The sequence below is a fragment of the Eutrema salsugineum genome, unplaced genomic scaffold (assembly GCF_000478725.1).
Source record: "Eutrema salsugineum unplaced genomic scaffold, Eutsalg1_0 scaffold_17, whole genome shotgun sequence".
In the NCBI taxonomy this organism is placed as follows: domain Eukaryota; kingdom Viridiplantae; phylum Streptophyta; class Magnoliopsida; order Brassicales; family Brassicaceae; genus Eutrema; species Eutrema salsugineum.
Genome location: NW_006256852.1, coordinates 4,152,473 through 4,172,398, shown reverse-complemented (window position 1 = coordinate 4,172,398; position 19,926 = coordinate 4,152,473). Strand labels below are relative to the sequence as shown.

The window sequence follows — 19,926 nt, the reverse complement described above, 5'->3', positions numbered from 1 at the left end:
GTTCGACCTTGACTTAGTGTAGAAGTGGTTCAGGAAAGCAGTTCTACATTCTTCCCAATTAGTAATCGATCCTGCAGGCAAAGACTTCAACCAACGGTGAGCTTTATCTGCTAATGAAAAAGGGAACAACTTACACTTTAAATAGTCAGGTGGAACTTGGTTTGTTCTCATCATGCTGCAAATTTCTTCAAAAAGCTCGATATGGTCCATTGGGTGCTCAGAAGGAACTCCATGGAACTGGTTTTGCTTCACCAATGAGATGATTTGAGGCTTGACTTCAAACTCATTCCGGTTTGGAAATGGTACTTGAATCGCAGATCGATTCTGAAAATTTTGAGTAGGTGCATCAAAATCAGCTATGCGATGGTTCCTGGCTTGTCTTCGGTGTTGATTTGCTGGCGGAATGGGGCGGTGAATGCGTTCATTCGGCTGCATTGCTGGGTGGTCACCATCGGCTACATTGATGGGTGGATCAAGGTCTTCACGTCCTTCTCTCTCTCGGTTCTGGTGGTTTCTTGGAAGAACCTCATCCTCCTCTCCATCTTGTCGAGCATGATCACCTTCTATGTGATCATTCTCTTCGTTTTCTCCATGTTCGGACCCGTCTTGGTCAATATTGAAATTTCGATTAATAGGATCTCCAGGCTGGTCGTCGTTGGCTATTCCTTGCGTTCGTCTAAGTCTTCGAAGTTCTCTTTCGTGTCTGTCTATCTCGTCTAGAATTGGAATGTCTCCTGCAGGTCTACGCCTGGTATTCATGCAATTCAGAGAAAGACAAAAGAAGGGAAAGATAGTTCATAAAAACTTTAAGAAAGAACTAGAGATCAGGTGTCTAGAACAGAAGTTAAAACAAGAAAAATAGCAAAAGGCAGCGAAACAAATCCCCGGCAACGGCGCCAAAAACTTGATGGGGTTGGTGTGTCGGTCAACTACGTGAGGGAACAAGTTTTACCCTTAACAAAACAAAAGAAAGCCGCAAGTGCACAGCTAATCTGTTGTAGTATTTAGGGATCGAATCCACAGAGATTTGTGTGCCTGGTAGTCTTCTACGGTTTTTAACTTTATGTCGAGACTAAATTGGTTTTAAAGGTTGGTTGTTTTTCTTGAATTAAACTAAAGGAAAATAAAGCAAATAAATCTATCCTAAAAGGCAAGTAAAGAAATCGAATGAAAGGCAGTAGAACAAGTAAAATATCAAACTAAACAAAGATAAGGCAAGTAAAATATCGCATGAAAGGTAAATAAAGCAAGTAAATAACGAACTAAGGAAATTAAAATGCAGGTCTAAAAGAGCAAGTAAAAATCGATGGAAATTGTAAACTATGGCTAAAAACGCTGAGCTTTTGGGAACTCTAAGGGATCATAATCGGTTTTAACATTAAGGTAGATAGATTGGGATTGACGGATAACAATATATGGGTTCTAGAGCTAGAGTACGGCGGTATGACTACGTCACTGTCGTGATCATAACCAACTGTTTCTCGCAACCCTGACCAGTAGGTTTCCACTCTGGCCCTGGAAGGGAGAGAACGCAAGAGCTGCATAAGACTCGTCAATACTCACGATCTCGCCGCAGGTAGGTTTCCACTCCTACGGAAAAATCGCCTGTTTCATTCTAGGGCTGATACTTAATGAAAACTTTCGCAACACTAACTATCTAGATCAGATACTAGGTGATCAATCAAGCATACATGCAATAAGAACAAGAATAAACAGAGAACAGGTCGAAATCCCAGATCTATAAACCTAGATGTCTTAATCGATTATGAGAGCCCCTTTCGGGAACCCTAAGCCCAACTCGGGATCTACTCAGACATGGCTGAGTTCGACATCATCATTGGTTTTAATAAAAGTAATGAAAACCAGTAAAGAAAAGAGATAAAGAAAGCTTCTCTATTGAAGAACTCGGACTTGAACAATCTTCTACAAAAATCTCATAAAAACGGCTAAAAGAAAAGGGTTTCTGTAAAGTATCAAAAAGCTCTCCTAAAAACGACCTAAATGACATGTATTTATAGTTTCCAATACTCCATGGTCTCTAGGGTTCCAGAATTGAGGCTGGGAATGACTTTGGGCTTCAGATAAGTGGGCTTTAAGTCGGAGCTTGAATGCCGCGGTCGGGAGTGCTGTGACCGCGGCAATTGGCTTGTTTGCCGCGGTCGGGAAGCTTCTGACCGCGGCAAATAGCTTGTTGGCCGCGGTCGCGTGAACTGCTGGCTGACTCCGCGTGGCTTCGGGGCTAATGGAATATCTTGAGATCCAACCGTTGGAATGTCTCCAAACCAAGTGCATTTGAAAGTTGGTTGATTCTTCTATAAGTTGTCCAATTTTGAGGGTGATCAGACGGTGAGAAGGTCTTCGTCTCTCCATGAGAGTTCTGACGGTCTGCATTTATCCAAAAGAGTCTTTTTGTTCCATTTTATGCCTCTTTATCCCAAATTACCTGAAAAGTCTTTTAAAATCCGGAAACATAGAAATCCTTTGAAAACCTTTGAAAATGGAGTAAAAACACCTGTAAAAGATATTAAAATGATCCATAAAAATGGTCAAAATCCGGTGTTATCAATCGTTAATTCGGATAAGTCTGCACGACGTTACAATAAGTGTGCTAATTAAGTCTACTCACTCGTATATATACAACTACAAGTCTACCAAAATATCAAGTCAACCCCTTCGCAAACTCCTAAAAATCAGTATCTCTGCACCCAATGTGAATATGTCAGCATAATTAGTCTGCGTTGAAGTGATTACATCAAAAAAATCTACTGTCAGCACAAGTCTACTACACCCAGATAACAAAATCTGCTTAGTCTACACTGTCAAAACAATAAGTCTGCTATATGAGTCTATTTAAGTTTACTCACTCGTATATACACAACTATAAGTCTACCAAAATATCAAGTCAACCCCTTCGCAAACTCCTCATAATCAGTAACTCTACACCCTCTGTTGATATGTTTGCACAGTAAGTCTACCTTCGAGTAAAGTCTTCAAACAAGTCTACCATCATAACAAGTCTACCTAACGTAGATCACCAAATTCTGATAAGTCTACAGTGTCTAACAATAAATCTGCACATTAAGTCGACCAGTTCGTAAAATACACAAACAAGTCTACAAACTAATCAAGTCGACTGCTACATAAACTTCTCCAAATCACTTCACCAAATCAGTAACTCTGCACCCTTTGAGGACATGTCTACGCTGCAAGTCTACCTTCAAATAATGTCTTCAATCAAATCTACTTTCGTCATAAGTCTACCTAATTGTAACTCGTCAAATCTGATAAGTCTGCACTGGTAAACAATAAGTCTGCCCATCAAGTCTACCTATTCGTATATACACAAACAAGTCTACCGACTAATCAAGTCCACCACTACTTGAATTCCTAAAAGTCAGTAACTCTGCACCATATGTGGATATGTCTGTGTAAAAAGTCTACCTTCAAGTAATGTCTTTGAACAAGTCTACCGTAATTAGAAGTTTACGTAAACGTAGATCGCCAAATCTGACAAGTCTGCATTGTCTACAAATATGTCTGTTTATTAAGTCGATCTGTTCATATAATATGAAAACATGTCTACCATTTTCGTAAGTCAACTCTCACTACAAACGCGGTGGCAGTTTCGTATATAAATACTTTGATCTAATAAAAAATTAATGACAATTTCGATATTTCATTTTTGGTACAACAGACAGATAAGAGTCTTTTGGATATTTTGTCCTCCAAAAACATTCTAGTCACTTTTCAAATTTTAGATATTTTCTACTAATAAAATGAAATTTTTAGTATTTTATAGTCATTGTCCCTTATCTTTATTTTGCAAGTGAATTCATCACACATTGAAACACTAGAAAAAAAGGAAAAACATAGTTTTAGAAAATCAAAAAGAACAAGTATTATGCGAGTTTAGAAACATATAGTGATGCGGTGATGATATTAACATAAACCATTAGAATATATATTTTGTGCAAACAAACATAATACTAAACTTGAGATATTAGAACATATGATAATTTTAAAAATAAAACAAAAACAAATAAATAAATAAAGAAAACAGTTTATGCCAATTTTGATAATTATCAGGTACTTAATATATGTATAATACTCCCTCCGTTTCATAATAAGTGTCGTTTTAGATTTTTTTTTGTTTTAAAAAAAGTGTGTATTTTCAATGTAACTTTTTACTCTTATTTCCTTTTTTATCCCTCATTTAAAGATAATAGTCTTTGTAATTAAATGTTATAAAAATATATTAATTAGGGGTATATTTGTATATTTTATTAATTTCTTAATCTGTGTGAAATGTGTCAGAATGACACTTATTATGAAACGGAGGGAGTACATTCTTTTGTTTAAAGACTCGGAGTCGGCTTTGCTGAAAAATGCAAGAATGAAACATTTTATTAGTCTAAAATCGATTTTAAATATATATATATATAATACTGCCAAGATTTTTTAAAGTAAATCTAGTTTACGGTAGACCCCGTAATAATATTCAACTAGTGATAGTTATAAGAAATTAGTCACAATTCCATAACTGTTATTTAACTTTGCACTAAACCACTTTCCCAAAATTGATCAACCAGAAAAAGAGACGATGTGAAATGGTGGTTTCTCCAATTTGGTTTCACCTTTTTAAAAAGTTTCCGAAACCAAACGCAAACTATCCTCCTAACTTAGTACTCGACTACGCCCCCCCCCCCCCCCACCTACGAAGATATATCTTTATATATTTACCTAATAATCATCTTCAAAATACACATATAATCCATAGTAAAACCAAGAAAAGGTGTCTACAAGAAGGATAAACAAGTAAAAGATATGCCGATCCGATCTAGCCACTTCTTCCATATGGAGAGCTCGGCTATACTCTCGCTCTTGCGGCACACAGGCAATTCCATGGATTCTAAACACTCAAAGAAATCTTCTGGAAGCATCGGTGGCGGGGTACTCAAAATGTTCAAGCTTTTGCCAATGCTATCATCTGGTTGCAAGGTGGTGAACTTGTTAAGTCGAGGCCATCGAAAACCTTTACTTAAAGACTTTGCAACTACTGGAACGATATTTGGGTTTCGCAAAGGAAGAGTCTTTCTTGCAATACAAGAAGATCCTCATTGCATGCCAACGTTCATCATCGAGCTCCCTATGCTGACCTCGGCGCTCCAGAAGGAGATGGCCTCGGAGACCGTGAGAATTGCGCTAGAAAGCGAGACAAGGACGTCTAGGAAGAAGGTGTTGGAGGAGTATGTGTGGGGGATTTACTGTAACGGACGGAAAATCGGGTATTCGATTAGGAGAAAGAACATGAGTGAAGAGGAGATGTATGTAATTGATGCATTAAGAGGTGTTTCAATGGGAGCTGGAGTTTTACCATGTAAGAACCAATACGAGCAAGAGACAGCAGGAGAAATGACTTACATGAGAGCTCGATTTGACAGAGTTATTGGTTCAAAGGACTCTGAAGCATTGTATATGATTAATCCTGATGGTAGTGGTCAGGGCACAGAGCTTAGTATCTTCTTTCTCAGGTCTAATTAATTGTTGTTACGCTTTTCTTTTTGAAGTCCATTTTCTGTTGTCAAATTTAATTAAATGGTAATTAATCATTTCGTTAGAATAAATAATTACTCTACAAAACTAGTTGATGGATTTTTCTAAAAAAGAGAGATTTGCCAGTGAGTTACTTCAACCAAAAGCTTCCGGAGCATAGGCAAAAATAATAATAATAATAATAGATTAGCATGATTCATATGAATTTTCGCTGCCCCTTAGGTTATCTCCAACCTGAACCTCTGGTTGGAGATCTTAACATTATATAAATGATATTTTTTGAGTAATGAATAGTGAAGAATCCATGTTTTTTTTCTCCTCCATCCCTGAACCTCTTAGAGGTTCATCATCTGTTTTCTGCATCTACAAGACTTGACCCTGCAAACTGATTACACTTGAGCTCTGCATCTACGTTTTCAAATACTGATTTGATGATTTTGGATGTATACTAGAGATTATGGTTATATAGGAAAATAATTCTTTTTGAACAATCTTGTTTCGTTGACCCACATGTTTCAAAAAAAAAAAAACAAATACAAGAGCAAATCGGCATGTCCTGTATTTAAAGCTTGGTCACCTGCAATCACTGAAGCAAAATAAACAAAAAAGAACATTTGGATCATTAAGCTCGTCATAAAAATGAAAGGAGTAGCTGTTTTACAAGAACTAATGATGTAACGTTTGCCATTAACACGATGACTTGAGAGGTTTCGCCTAAACTAGAAAACTTAGCATAGCTTTCCACAAGAGAGCCCAAAACATTGCAGAGTTTTAAAACTATGAACTAGCAGTGCATTCTTAAATATCTCAAAATAGAGCAACTTCAACATCTCATTGGCGAATGTTATAAAAAAATTTCAAACGTTGAACTCTAGTTTCTTTTGTCACAGCTTCTACAAATGCTTACGAGTCACTTAGCTGAACTAATAGACAAAGATCAAATATAGGCCTTTCATTTTATTAACAGGCAACATACTCTATCAAAGACAAGCATGGAGGCTCTTAAAGTTTCATATCTGGAGAAACCTAAGTTAATCAACAAAGAAAGCATCACCACCATCAATTTAACCAAGTCTAGAGTGAGAAATGCCAAATTTGTCTTTACAATGAACTAGAGAGCCAAGACGGTTTGTTCAGCTCTCAGAGCTGAAGCTGATTTCTATGAACTAGACAGCCAAAACGGTGCCATTTCAGCCACTGTTACCGTAGAAGGTGAATTGTCTGGGATCTTGGCAAGTAAGCAATGTTGCAACTTAATAGACTCTGCATTATCCACTGTCTTGACAACATACCTGAAATAGAAATCCATTTTGTTGCAAGAGCTTTAGCATCTAAGCAGATTCACATATGAGAAAAGCAAAGCAAAGAGATCTTAAGCGGATTGGTTAAGAAACATTTACCATTCTTTTAACTTGTTTTAATCCCCCGGCTCCAAAAGAATGTCCACAAGGCAGGATCGTAGCATCATTCATCAAGGCTCCTCTGTCCAAAGCAAAGCAGAGAAATCATCTCTGTGAATGTTATCAAGACTTAACATTTATACTACCTGTTTTTTTTCACCTGTCTCTCTAGAAGATACACATTTCGTCATACCAAAATTATAATCAAGGCTTGACATTGACGCAGAATAAACTGATCTTAGTTTGCAACCATGTTCAAATTCTCCGGCGATTCACAAGAAGCAGAGCTAAAACTTACGTGACAGGATCAGAGAGGATGGCCTTGAGAGACTCCCAAGAGCTGACACTGGTGATTTTCTCCTTCTCCAAATAAGCAAAATCTCGCTTTGACTGCGTCTTACGGTGGGAACTATTAGATACGTTACCATCTGGGCTAGTGATCATCACCTTAAGCTCCATTTCATGGCGATATATCGATGATTTCTCCTCCTCGTCATGTCTCACAACCAGTTCCCAACCAGCTGAACATGAGTACAACCAGGAATTAGCAGAGAATTCTTCGATCCGCTACTAAGAGCTTCAACAATCGTGGACTTTCAGCAGTCGTAAGAGAACATCGAAAGACAAGAAATTTTGAACTAATATACCTGGATTTTTAATTTCTCTGTTGGTTTCTTCAGCTACAGAAGTACAATTGTTACTGGAATCAATACCAGAATAAATTAGAGAGCCACGTCTTCGGACACAAACGTTGTCCTCGTCATCATCTCCATCTCAGAACCTGAAATTTTCCCCAAATGAGTCCAATCAAAATAAGCGAACATACGTAAAAATCATCAAATAAAACGATCGGGACTTCATACTTTGCTTAGCGATCGGAGAAAGCAGTCTAGATTATGGCCTCAGGTGTCTCCGATTTGCTGTGGAAAGTATCGGCGGTGAAAAACAGATGAGAAGAAAAAATGGTCGAGAAATTTTGTCTACGAAATCACTAATCCAGCGGCCAATCAAATTGAGACACGTGCGTGATGAACCTGCTCCTCAAAGGTTTTTCGGGTCTTTCCTAATCCTAACGAACCAATCCTTCTACAAAATGGGCTTTTTCCATTTAAAAATATACAAAAAACCTAACGAATCCCACCTATAAATCCCTCTAGAATCCGCGTTGGAGATACCCTTAGCCCAAAAACAGCAAACCTATATATTTGCGACCGACTTTTTTCGAAACAAAAATTTCGGCATTCAACTTTCAAAAAAAAAAAAAAATTAATCTGGTGGTAGTATTACAGTTATAAAAAACACTAGATTCTCATAATTTTTATTGTTTTAATATTTTTTACGAAAAAGAAAGTAGATGTTGAATATAATGTTTAATTAAAGACTAGATTTTATACCCGTGCGTCCGCACGAGAATTTTTTATTTCTAATATAAGTTGCATTAATTTTTTTGTTTAGATATAATTAGTTTTTGTTATTTATTTTTTTAAATAAAAAAATTGTTATCATGTTTTAATTTTAAACAGTAAAAATTTGTATATTAGTAGAATAAAAGTATGCGTTAATTAAGTATACATTGATCTAATGTTAATTATAAACTTTGTTATTATGTGAATTTAGATTTACATATAGATAATCTATATATCTATGAATTTGCTAACCCGTCCGTTTAGTTGTCTAAAATCATTTTTAATATCTTACATGTTTTGACAAACTAAACTGTATAAGACTATAATTATAAATGTATAACCCTATAAATATTTACTAATATTGAATATTTGGACCAATTGATTATGAAAAATATAATAAAATATTTATTTACTATTTATGCTATTACAAAAATGTATATATATATATATATATATATAAACTGGCTAACCTGTTAGTTTAATTGTCTCAAATCATCTTAATATCTTACATGTTTTTATAAATTAACTCATAGACATTAAGTATATATAGATATATATATATATAACTCTAATCAGCTCGATCATATTATTGTATAATATAAATATTTATTAATCTAAAATATTTGATATTTTAGACCGACTGATTATGATAAAATACAATAAAATATTTATTTACTATGCAGTTTTATAAAAATATTATTTAAATTTAAAATTTAAAATTAAATCTAACCTGTATTTAAGGAATTCTAAATTATTATAATTATTTGTAATAAAATTTAATTATATTTTTTTGTTGATTTTTTTTAATTTAAATTAATTTAAATACAGATTTTTGTAATTAAATTTAATTATCATAAATTCCCAATAATTTGAAATTTAAGTTAAAGATGACCTAGATTTTAGGAAACCTTAAAATATCTAAATTAATAACTAATTTTCGGAAATTAAATATAAATATAAAATAATATATCATAAAAAAATTTTGGGAGTGTTTGGAAGCAAGTACTAAAAATGCTGATCTGTTTTAATATAATAGATATGAAGTTTTATGTTATGCACGAAATAATATGTGGAGTTTAAACATCGATGAGTCTGAATTTTATTATGTAGAGATATAAATTTATATTATGGATATATAAATCTCAAATGGACAGCCCAATATGGATGGGTAGAAATGCAACGGCCTAAGAGTCTAAATTTGTGTTCATAAAAATGTTCTTATACAATATTAAATATTTGAACTAAATAAATAGTAAAAGATATATTTTTTTTCCTTAATTAAGATTCACTACAATATATATTGGAAAACTTCAGTATTAAAAAACCAAAACCATTAAATGATGTTAAATTTATATAAAAGAAAAAAATATTTTTTTTCACAAAGGGAAACCATTTTGGGCCAGCCCAGTATAGGTTGATCAATACTGTCTTTGCATTTGATGTTTTTGAGTAGATAATATAGAGTACAGATATATATTGATTCTACTTATGTATCTGACAGGTCCAGCCCATTTTAATTTTAATTGTTTTCATTTACAAACTACAATATAATTTTTAAATTTTGATGTTTTGTATATTACCAACTAAAATTGCAGGTTTGATTATGCAAATCCTTAAAACCTATTTTAGTTAGTGATATTAAACATTCCGTGAAAGACACAAAGTTATCCTCATATTTCAAACTAATTATTATATGTATTCAAAGACATAAATTATACCTCAAAACAGATTATGTCTTTTGTTACAAAATCAATGGATAACTAAACATAGCATAAAAATTACTATAAATCTCTTAACATCGTTCGGAAAAAAATATCATCTTACACAAATGTGATTACTAAGCAAAAATTGCTCAAAACCCCATCTCCGATTGATACCTAATATATAAATGTGAATACACCTTGATTAGTATTATAATATATACTAAAATATGATCAAATATATATATATATATATCAATATTAACTTACTTCTTTTTGAATTCAATGGCTTATTGTATATGTGGGTCTATTAAAAACTATGAACAACCCATAACAGAATGAACACACATCCGCCCAACATCGTGATCTACATTAAAAACTGTTTTTTAGCAATCTAACTTACGTACATGTTGTATACAAACACTATGGTATATATGAGATTTAATACTAAATAATATTTTTACTAACCTCTTTCTTCTTTAATTTCTCAAAAACGGAGAACACATACAGAACGATAAGTTCCACTATGGATCCACTCATACTTGAAATCTCTCGCAATATCACCAACTGCAACACAGCCCATAATACATGCGCTTCAATATTGTCAAGTAAATATTTGATAAGCTAAAGTACAAAGTCGAGTAAAGAAACTAAATAATATGTCCCCTAAATAATATGAAGATGAAATAAAACTTACTCTGTGTTCTCCAGATCAAAATTTAATATATATTGTCCTCGTTCGTTTAAGAGTTCGCCTACGGCAGAGACAGTTCCAACTAATTCTATGTATGGATATACATGCAAAAGGAATATGTTAATTGAACGTTTGATTAAGAGAAATCAATAATAAATAGTTAAAAATACAATAGTTTATACCTGTCAAAACAGAAAGGTCTGCCTTTCTTCTCAGAATATCTATGAATTTTGTAGCATCCAAAAAAAACCTATCTGTCTTGGCCTGAATATTTTCGATAATGGTGGAGTTCTTCAATAGAATATAGTAGATATTGCGTGTAAGTCTTCAAACATCATTATTTACAAATACTTTGAAGCCCCAAATAAGCTTCCAATCGCCTTGTCTAAGTTTATCTTCATGATGATGCACATCACTTGGTTCTATTTTAGCGGATATCTTCAAACCCTTAGAGTATTTACAAATAAATGCAAAATAGAATAAAAATTTAAGTTGTTAAAACTATAGAGTATAATAAAAGAATATAAACGTCCGAATATGTAAAGGTTTTTAAATATTATCACATAAGGTAGTTTAAGTGCGAATAAGGAATTTTGAATAAGTACCTTATTATCCATGAGTATCATCTCAATACTATCACCGTAAGAAGATGGTTTCCTCCATATACTCAAGATTTTGACATCGATCGCCCAACAATGACCCATTGCACGCAAATCTTCCAATTCATCTCGAGCAACTCTTGAAAAATCCATTTTCTGAGATGAAAATGAAATTGTGAGTTCAGAGAAAAAGTTAATAGAGATAAAGATGAATTACTTTTTATGACATGCTTCTTTGGAAAATGTGAGGAAGATTCAATGCATGTCCGTAAATTAATTTTTTCGAATGAGTAATTTCTCTGACTTATTTAATAACAATATTATTGTGTAAACAATATTTTCTTTAATATTACACAAAGTAGATCGTTTAATTAAAATTATCTAAATAGAATTTTTAAAAATAACAAATCAAACCGGGGAGAATACATTCATGATTTAAATGAATCGATCAACGATTTTGGGATATAATATCACATGTTAGAGCTTTGAACAATATACTGTTAATATCATAATATGAAAATTCACCTAAAAATGTAAGTGTAAAATATGGTACTTTAGACTACGAACGAAACAAAAAGCATATTGTACTTGAAAAGTCATTATGGTAATAGCATAATATGTAAAACGAAAAGGAATTCTAATTTTTATTACATAACATAATTAAGGAGAACATCACTCCTATTCAGATAAGATAAATGGAATGTTTTAAAAAGAGTAAAACACAAAATAGTAAGATACATGTATCAACCTAAATAGTTCGTCTAGGAATTGATCTTTGAAGATTACCCTGCAATTTGGAACCTATACAATTATAGACAAATGTTACACATATTTATTACTATTAAATGTTAAATAGAATATTAGATTTACAATCCAACTTACTTGTTTCGAAAATCTTGAACTTCCTTAAAATCAGGATTGAATCTGAATCGAGATATACCTTCGCTGTTTCGAATAAACTGACCGTGTTCTATAATAAAATACAACACAATGTCAATCCAATTTTATAATAAATGAATGAAAAATCATAGGTCTTTTTATTCTTCTCTAAATTTGTAACTTTTTACCTTTATTTTTGCTGAGCTTCCACTCGCTGAGTAGACAAAACACCAAATTAGTTGTTCTACTTTTTACCTTTATAAGCAAAACACTTAAGAACAACATCACTGAAAATTTTAAATAATGATATCAAAAACATATAAAGAGTATATACCGGTCTATACATAAATAAAAATCTACACTTACTTCAAATTTCTAATATGGAATTCAATACACCGGAAGGTTGAACTCGATGATCCTTGTACACCGATGATCCTTGTACACCGGTTTGAATAGTTCCAACGTAATCAATCACCCCAAGTAAGTCTGTTTAAAATGATCAATAAAATGTAATTAGCAAGACTTCAATTTTATAAAATATAAGTATTTCAAACCAATAAGATATTATGTGAAAAAAAATTATAACTAATATAAATGATAAACACATTACCTATAGGATAAGTAGGATCAATCATTCCATCTTTAATTGATTTGAAATCAATCAAATTCAAAAACATGCAAGTTGGGGGATTATTGACAAGAGTTGCAACGGAAGTCTCACAGGTCAAAATAATGTTGTAGAAGTGATTCGTTGGTCTCTCGTTCCAGTTATTCAAGTCGGAGTTTGTAACTACAAACCCACTAATTTCTTTCCAATTTCCTTCATTCATTTCTCGATGAAAGAACGCTTCAACGAAATTATTCGCCGTTGCATGTATTTTGAAACCCTGAAACATTTTCCGTTAAAATTTAAAAGTAAATTATATGATAAAATAAAATAAAAAATTTGCACAGATGTTGTTAATAAAACCTCTTCGTCGACAAAGATGAACTCCAAATGCGGTCTATCATTGTTGTCAAACTCCATCCATTTCTTATAAACTAAAACACGTATAGTCCAGTGTTTTCTCCAAGGGTGTAAGTGACTAACTAAGTTGTAGTAAACCATTTTGAAGAAAAAAAAAATTAATCGTTTCTGGGTGTGCAAAATTATGAGATTGGTTTTTATTGCCTGGATAGTTGCCAAGGGAGTAAAATCAGAAAACAGAGGATATATCTCACCTATTCGGAAGTAATACTTTGGAAAATTCACTAAATTTAAATATTTTGTATAATTTAATGCAATACCTTTTAATTAATACACTTAATTGAATTAAAAATTTAATTTAGTTTCTATTAATTTAATGTGGTTGGTATCTTTCGTATCTATTAAACATATATAATAAAAATCAAATTGTTTTGACAAAAATCATAAAATCCGATTTGGTAAATATTGATTGATATATAGCTAGTTAGAAGACCAAATGTCATGTAGGTTCAATCTCGATTGTCTCTAGTTTTTTTATGCAACTTGCATATGTTTATATATGACACATTTTATTAGGGTATTTCAAAAATATACACTTCAAAAAAACTTGTTAGACATTACAATTTTTATTTCATAAATGTGCAAGTAGTTTATGATTACCGTTTTTAGTTTATATGTTATATAATAACCGTTTCACACTTAGCAATATAAAATTATCTTAAATGGCGAAGATTGATTTAGTCTATTGGTTATCTTAAATTGAAACATAAAATGTATTATTCTTAAGGGTAATGATTACCATGAAGAAAATAAAGTGTCTTGTATCTCACATATCTATGTAGCATCAGTTATAGAATATGTCTATAAGTTTGTTTATTAACTATTAAATACGAAAAACAGACTAAGTTGTTATACTTTAAAACAACAAAAATTATTCACATATAAATTAAACATTTCTACATAATCAAAGAATATCAATCTATAAAAAAAATTAAAAAGTTAAAAAGCCAACATTATGACAGTTTATTGAAGATAATAACAATGACTGGTTATCATCATCCAATTATAAATCATATTGATTCGATTTATTATATAGTTTCGTTGCATGCAACTCCAATCAATTACCGAGACGATAATCATTAGTATTGAGAAATTAAAAAGTTGACATTATAACAGTTTATTCCGTAGCATGCAACTTATTAACACCTGTTCTATATACGTTAAGGTAAAGAAAATTAATTTAACATAAATTATAATTATTAACACCTGTTATATATACGTCACCGTAAACTACCAGTTCGATATATATAAATGTAAAAATTGGTCGGTTTATACTCGATCGAAATAAATACAAACATACAAAGTTGCAAATAGAAACGGACATTGTAACAAAATAAAATCTTCTATCTAGTATTTATCATAAATGGGCCATATCAAAAATTACACTTCGACATAAAAACTCAAAACAATTAACCAAATGACATTGTATTTCAAAAAATAAATAATACTGCAATTGGTTCGACATATATTGTTCAATTGAAAAATATAACAACGTCAAACGATAAACAACACCAAGCCGAATCACATAATAACTATAGGAATACAATGATGCATTCACCCCTACATAAAACATAAAAACAAAAACTTTTACATAATGAATGCATTATATTATTAACGGAACGAATACGAAAATGAAAAACATACATTTTTAATCATCACGATCATTTCCTAAATTCCGGAATACTTTTTTGAATATAACATTCATTGTTTGCCTTTGTGGAATGCCATCTCTATCTACTATCAATATTTTCAAGTCTTTCATCGATGTTACCTGAGATATTGCAACATATAGCTGCCCATGAGAAAACACAGGACAAGGTAAATACAAACCTACTTTTGATAACGACTGTCCCTGATTTTTGTTGATGGTTATAGCGAATGCAACTGCCAACGGTAACTGTCTACGTCTTAATTAAAAGGCAATCTTGCATCAGATGAAGTGATCAGCAATCGTGGAATAATAAATTTGTCTCCAGCTTTATCTCTGGTAATAATTCTTGCTTCTATCATGAAATCCGTCATTTGAGTAATCTGAAGTCTTGTTCCATTCATCAATCCCGCTTTAGGGTCAATATTCCTAAGCAGCATCACATGACACCCTATTTTCAATGTAATACAATGATTGGAAAGTCCAGCAACTTTTATACTGTTTAAAAACTCAGGAGTAAAAGCGGGATTTTGCAATGCTCCAGAGTCAGCAGGATCTATAGTATCAGAACTCAGATATACTTTTGACTCACCTGTGTTAAGTAGTTCAAAATATTGATATAAGTAAGAATAAAATTCCAAAAAAAAAATCTATAAACACAATCATATAAGATGAACATATTGTACTTACCAGTCATCTTCGACAACATATGTTCATTTATATTGTTCACATCTTCATTGGTTGGACAAAGTTTGCTTTTTCTTGCCAAAATTTGGCCTCTTTTTCCTCCTGAAACGATGTTTTTTTCTCCGTAAATTTGTGTACATATTGCTTCAATTGGATCATGTACGTCCGTTACAAGGAACTCCTCAGGAATATCAATCATTGCTTCACCATCATTTGGCTCAGCAATTTTACCTTCGCCAACATCTCAAATCCGTTCAGAAAATTCCTTTAATTCATTTGCTTCCTCAACACTCAAGTCACTTGCCAGTAACCTCATGTTTTTCGTTAGCTTTATAACTTTGCAATAATCCCAGATATAGGATGCATTCAATGCAGCATTAGCAACATCTCCCCTTGAAGCACCATGCATTACAGGTAGAATCTGACTGAAATCTCCACCAAATACAACAACTTTCCCACCGAAAACACCTCCTTCGTCATTCTGCATGATGTCAGATAAATTTTTATCTAACGATTCAAAGCAGTATTTACTCATCATAGGTGCTTCATCCCAAATAATAAGAGATGCTTCTTCTATCAAATTTGCAACTTCTGAACCACGTTTTATTGAACATGTAGTATTTTTTCTAGGTTAATAGGTATACCAAACCGCGAATGAGCTGTCCGACCTCCTTATAACAACAAAGATGCGATTCCACTTGATGCAACGTTTAGCACAATATCACCCTTACATCTTATTGCAGCAGACAAAAGAGACCAAAGGAAAGTTTTGCCAATACCTCCAAATCCATATACAAAAAAATGCTTCATTTTTTGTTATCAACTGCTTCAATAATCTCATCATAAATCTTCCTTTGCTCAGTGGTAAGCTTCACAATGTCTCTATCATGCATTTCTTTTAATGCCTGTCTATCATAATTGTTTTCATCAATTATTAAGACATTACCATTGTTAAGCCCATCTTTTGGAGGCTTAGGCATTGATGTATAGAATTGCAAAGAACTATTGTGAAATTTAAAGATCTTCTCAATCTCCAAAAGGGCAAACTTTTTCTTATCAGCATCATCCAATATAAGACCTGCAAAACATGTAAATTATATGTATAATGAGTTTACTAATCAGTTACAAATTAAAAAATGCATTATGGTTTAACACAATACCGTTAAAGATGCAATAAAATAAATAAGAAAACGGTAGGGAATTTAACAAACCTGACCGAATACAATGCTGTCGCCGCATGTATTTAATATCTTCTGAAAAAACTTCCCAGGTTTGTTCCCAAATATATTCAGGCCGAGACAAACTACCAGATACAAGTCTTATAACAAATAGTCGTCTTAAAAATGACCCTGTAGCAGTAAAACTCATTCTAATAATATCAGTAATATACTCCTGGTCATCTTCTAACAACCCTCTAGCATAACATGCTTCCTTGAAAGAAGGGTATACCACATCATTGTAGGATTTGATATCATAAAAAGATTCTGGACACCTGACAACATTAAGAAGAATCCTCAAATAATAAGCTTCTTCTAGTTTACGTGGAACATAAGTAATCATTCCAATAGCAAAACATCTTTTCCTTGGTTTAAACATCCGAAGTGATTTATCCTACGTATAGTAAATAGGGATTTCTCCATATATACGTGAGTGTTTTACATTTACCGCCTTTTTTGTTCAACTCAAACCAAGCCGTCATCTTTGTGTTCTTTACAGCTTCCTTATGGATAACCGTTTCTACCATCTCATCACCCTTGAAATATACCAACTGTTTGCCTGGTAAGTGAAATGAAAGGTGTTCAACGGGGGTTGTACAATTGTGGATTGGTTTTTTTAAGATTCGCCATGCAGATTCACACGCAGATACATATCTGTATAATATAATAGTATGTTAGAAGTAAACAACTAACGATGTTCAATTAAATATATAGTTTTTATTCTGATAGTAGTTCAAATATAAATGTTTACAACGAACCTGCATTCGAAGAAGTCTTTAATCTCATTTTTCTTCTTTGCTTGACATTCATGTGTGGAATCACAATGACTGTTATCTCCTCCATCAGCTTTCACATTATGTGCTTGCGAAGGCTCAATCACAAACGTAACACGATCAAACCCTTTATTTATATACTTAAATAAGTATTTAATGGAAGAAGCTTGGTTGCACCAGTCAACATTGATATAAGCTCGATAACGAAGAGACAACTTTCTGTTATAGGGTATCACAAATCTATTATCATATTTGTATCCATTTTTGTCAACGTAATCCTTGAGCTGTGACCTCCTCCTATACAAAAGAAAACCTTCTTTAAAATAGTTGTCGTCTCAACATGCTGTTTAGGATACATTTTTGTACAACTCCCTTGCGACATGCATGGTGATCTTGGATTAATATCACCGCATGGACCATAAATCATCATTTCTGAAACAATTCCATAAAGCTCTGACTCTTCATATCGGTCGGGTATCTTAGCTGATATAACATTGTCGATTTTTTCAGGAGGAATTTTTGAAGTTGGATCTAAAAACAATAGAATATGTGCATGCGGTAGACCCCTCTTCAGAAATTCTATGGTGTACATGGCTGAAATTACGAAAATATATATCAATGAATAAACTGTATAATATTGATATTACAAATGTCACAATTAATGAATGTCAAAGTTACTAACCAGAAACAACTTTTCCTATACCGAGTCTGTTATCAGCAAAATCCATCATCATAGAAGCTAGCTTCATTCTGAACACCCGACAAATTATATCTGGTCTATCATCAAAACTGAGCTTCCGCTCGTTCACATACCTCGTGATTTCTGGCCACTTTGGATTACATGTAAAGGTGATGAAAAGATCAAGGTACCCAAAATGTTTACATATAGACATTGCATCCAAGTAGCATTGAGTCATATATCAAGGTCCACCAGTGAATGAAGGAGGCAAATACGTTTTTCTACCTTGATCACGCAAATTCTTTTTACCTTTATTTGATGCATCTTCTATTGAATCAAGATTTTCAGATCTGAGTGATGTCTGGTTTTTGTCAAGATAGCCGACACGATTTGCCTCTATCATAGTAAAAACATCTACCAGAAACTGCTGTAATAACCTCTTAGCCCGCAGCAAAGTGTGACATTCATTATTTCTCTCCTGTATACGAAATGCAAAAAACTGTCTCATACTAATATATTCTCGTTTCCGTTTTTTCTTCCCAGTCTTTGCAAAGCATTTTTCAATGCGAATATGGAAACCGTCTTCACCATACGGAAATATCAAAGGATACTGTAGAGCAATGTATGAAGGATGAATTTCACTAATCCTTATCAGCTTGCCGCATTGTTTCTGCAATATTATATCACGCTTACACATATCCTCATTCAGATCACCCGAGATCAGCGCAGCCACTTCAGACGCAGTAGGCATATTATATATCCTTGAGTCTTTCTGGCGATCATTTATAAGTCTCATATGAAGCTCCTCGTTGGGATCCATTTTCAATCTGTCTCTAGCAGCTCGAAAATTCTTCACGTAAGGGTTCACCTTATCTAACATCTTAATCAGCTTATTAATTAATTCATTCCTGAATTGTTTACGTTTAGACATCTTCATAGAATTTTTACTTTTGCTGCAAGCAAAAGATATTATTATTAAAATAAAGTAATAATAAATATGAATTCAATCATTACTTTTACCTCATAATGGTCGAACATTTTTGTACTTCTTCATTGGTGTCCACAATAAATAACTGATAAAACTTTGCAACATCACCAGATTTAGGGAGCATACTTCCCATCAGATGATAATTCTCTCCGTTAAGCTGGAACATTGATGGTCCACGTCCCTTTTTGATAGACCTATCTACTTTACCTCCAATAGAAGTCATTGAAAATAGCATATTGTAGGCTCTAACATTCTCGCGAAAATGTTTGCTTAGATCATCAGCAGATGTAAAAATATGCATTAATTCCTCTGGAGAATCTCGAAGGTATGATAGCTTTACTTGACCTTGCGAACAGCACAAAGAAAATATAGGACTCTTTGCTTTTCTTCTTTTGTTTAAACGTTCACCATACCAGAAAATTGCACCACAATAATTACACTCATATGAAGGATAGCTATCATCTTTATATTCTGAATATAAAAGTAGTCCGACATTATAATAAATTAATATGTGAATCACATAACATAAGATTTAGCGTTGGAAATAAATACCTTTATATTCACTGAAAGGATTATTATTATTGGAGAGTCCTACAGAAAACGCTTTCTGCAACATAGTAGCTAAACTCTTGACATCATAAACATAGTCTTCAGGTTCCTCATTGTCAGATGAAGT

At 32.9% G+C, this 19,926-nt stretch overlaps 2 protein-coding genes across 2 annotated transcripts; one reads left to right on the top strand and one right to left on the bottom strand.

Annotated features, from left to right (window-relative positions):
• The first annotated feature begins 4,769 nt into the window (after positions 1–4,769).
• On the top strand, positions 4,770–5,561 carry LOC18020630 (protein MIZU-KUSSEI 1). Its single transcript, XM_006403301.2, has one exon. The coding sequence runs from the start codon at positions 4,825–4,827 to the stop codon at positions 5,539–5,541; it is 717 nt and encodes a 238-aa protein (XP_006403364.1). The 5' UTR covers positions 4,770–4,824; the 3' UTR covers positions 5,542–5,561.
• A 924-nt stretch (positions 5,562–6,485) lies between these two features.
• On the bottom strand, positions 6,486–16,080 carry LOC18020629 (U-box domain-containing protein 63). Its single transcript, XM_024157437.1, has 6 exons — positions 15,894–16,080; positions 15,732–15,824; positions 7,601–7,720; positions 7,252–7,474; positions 6,954–7,035; positions 6,486–6,845 (listed from the first exon to the last, which is right to left on the bottom strand). The coding sequence occupies exons 1-6, from the start codon at positions 16,078–16,080 to the stop codon at positions 6,822–6,824; spliced, it is 729 nt and encodes a 242-aa protein (XP_024013205.1). The 3' UTR covers positions 6,486–6,821.
• Positions 16,081–19,926: the final 3,846 nt, after the last annotated feature.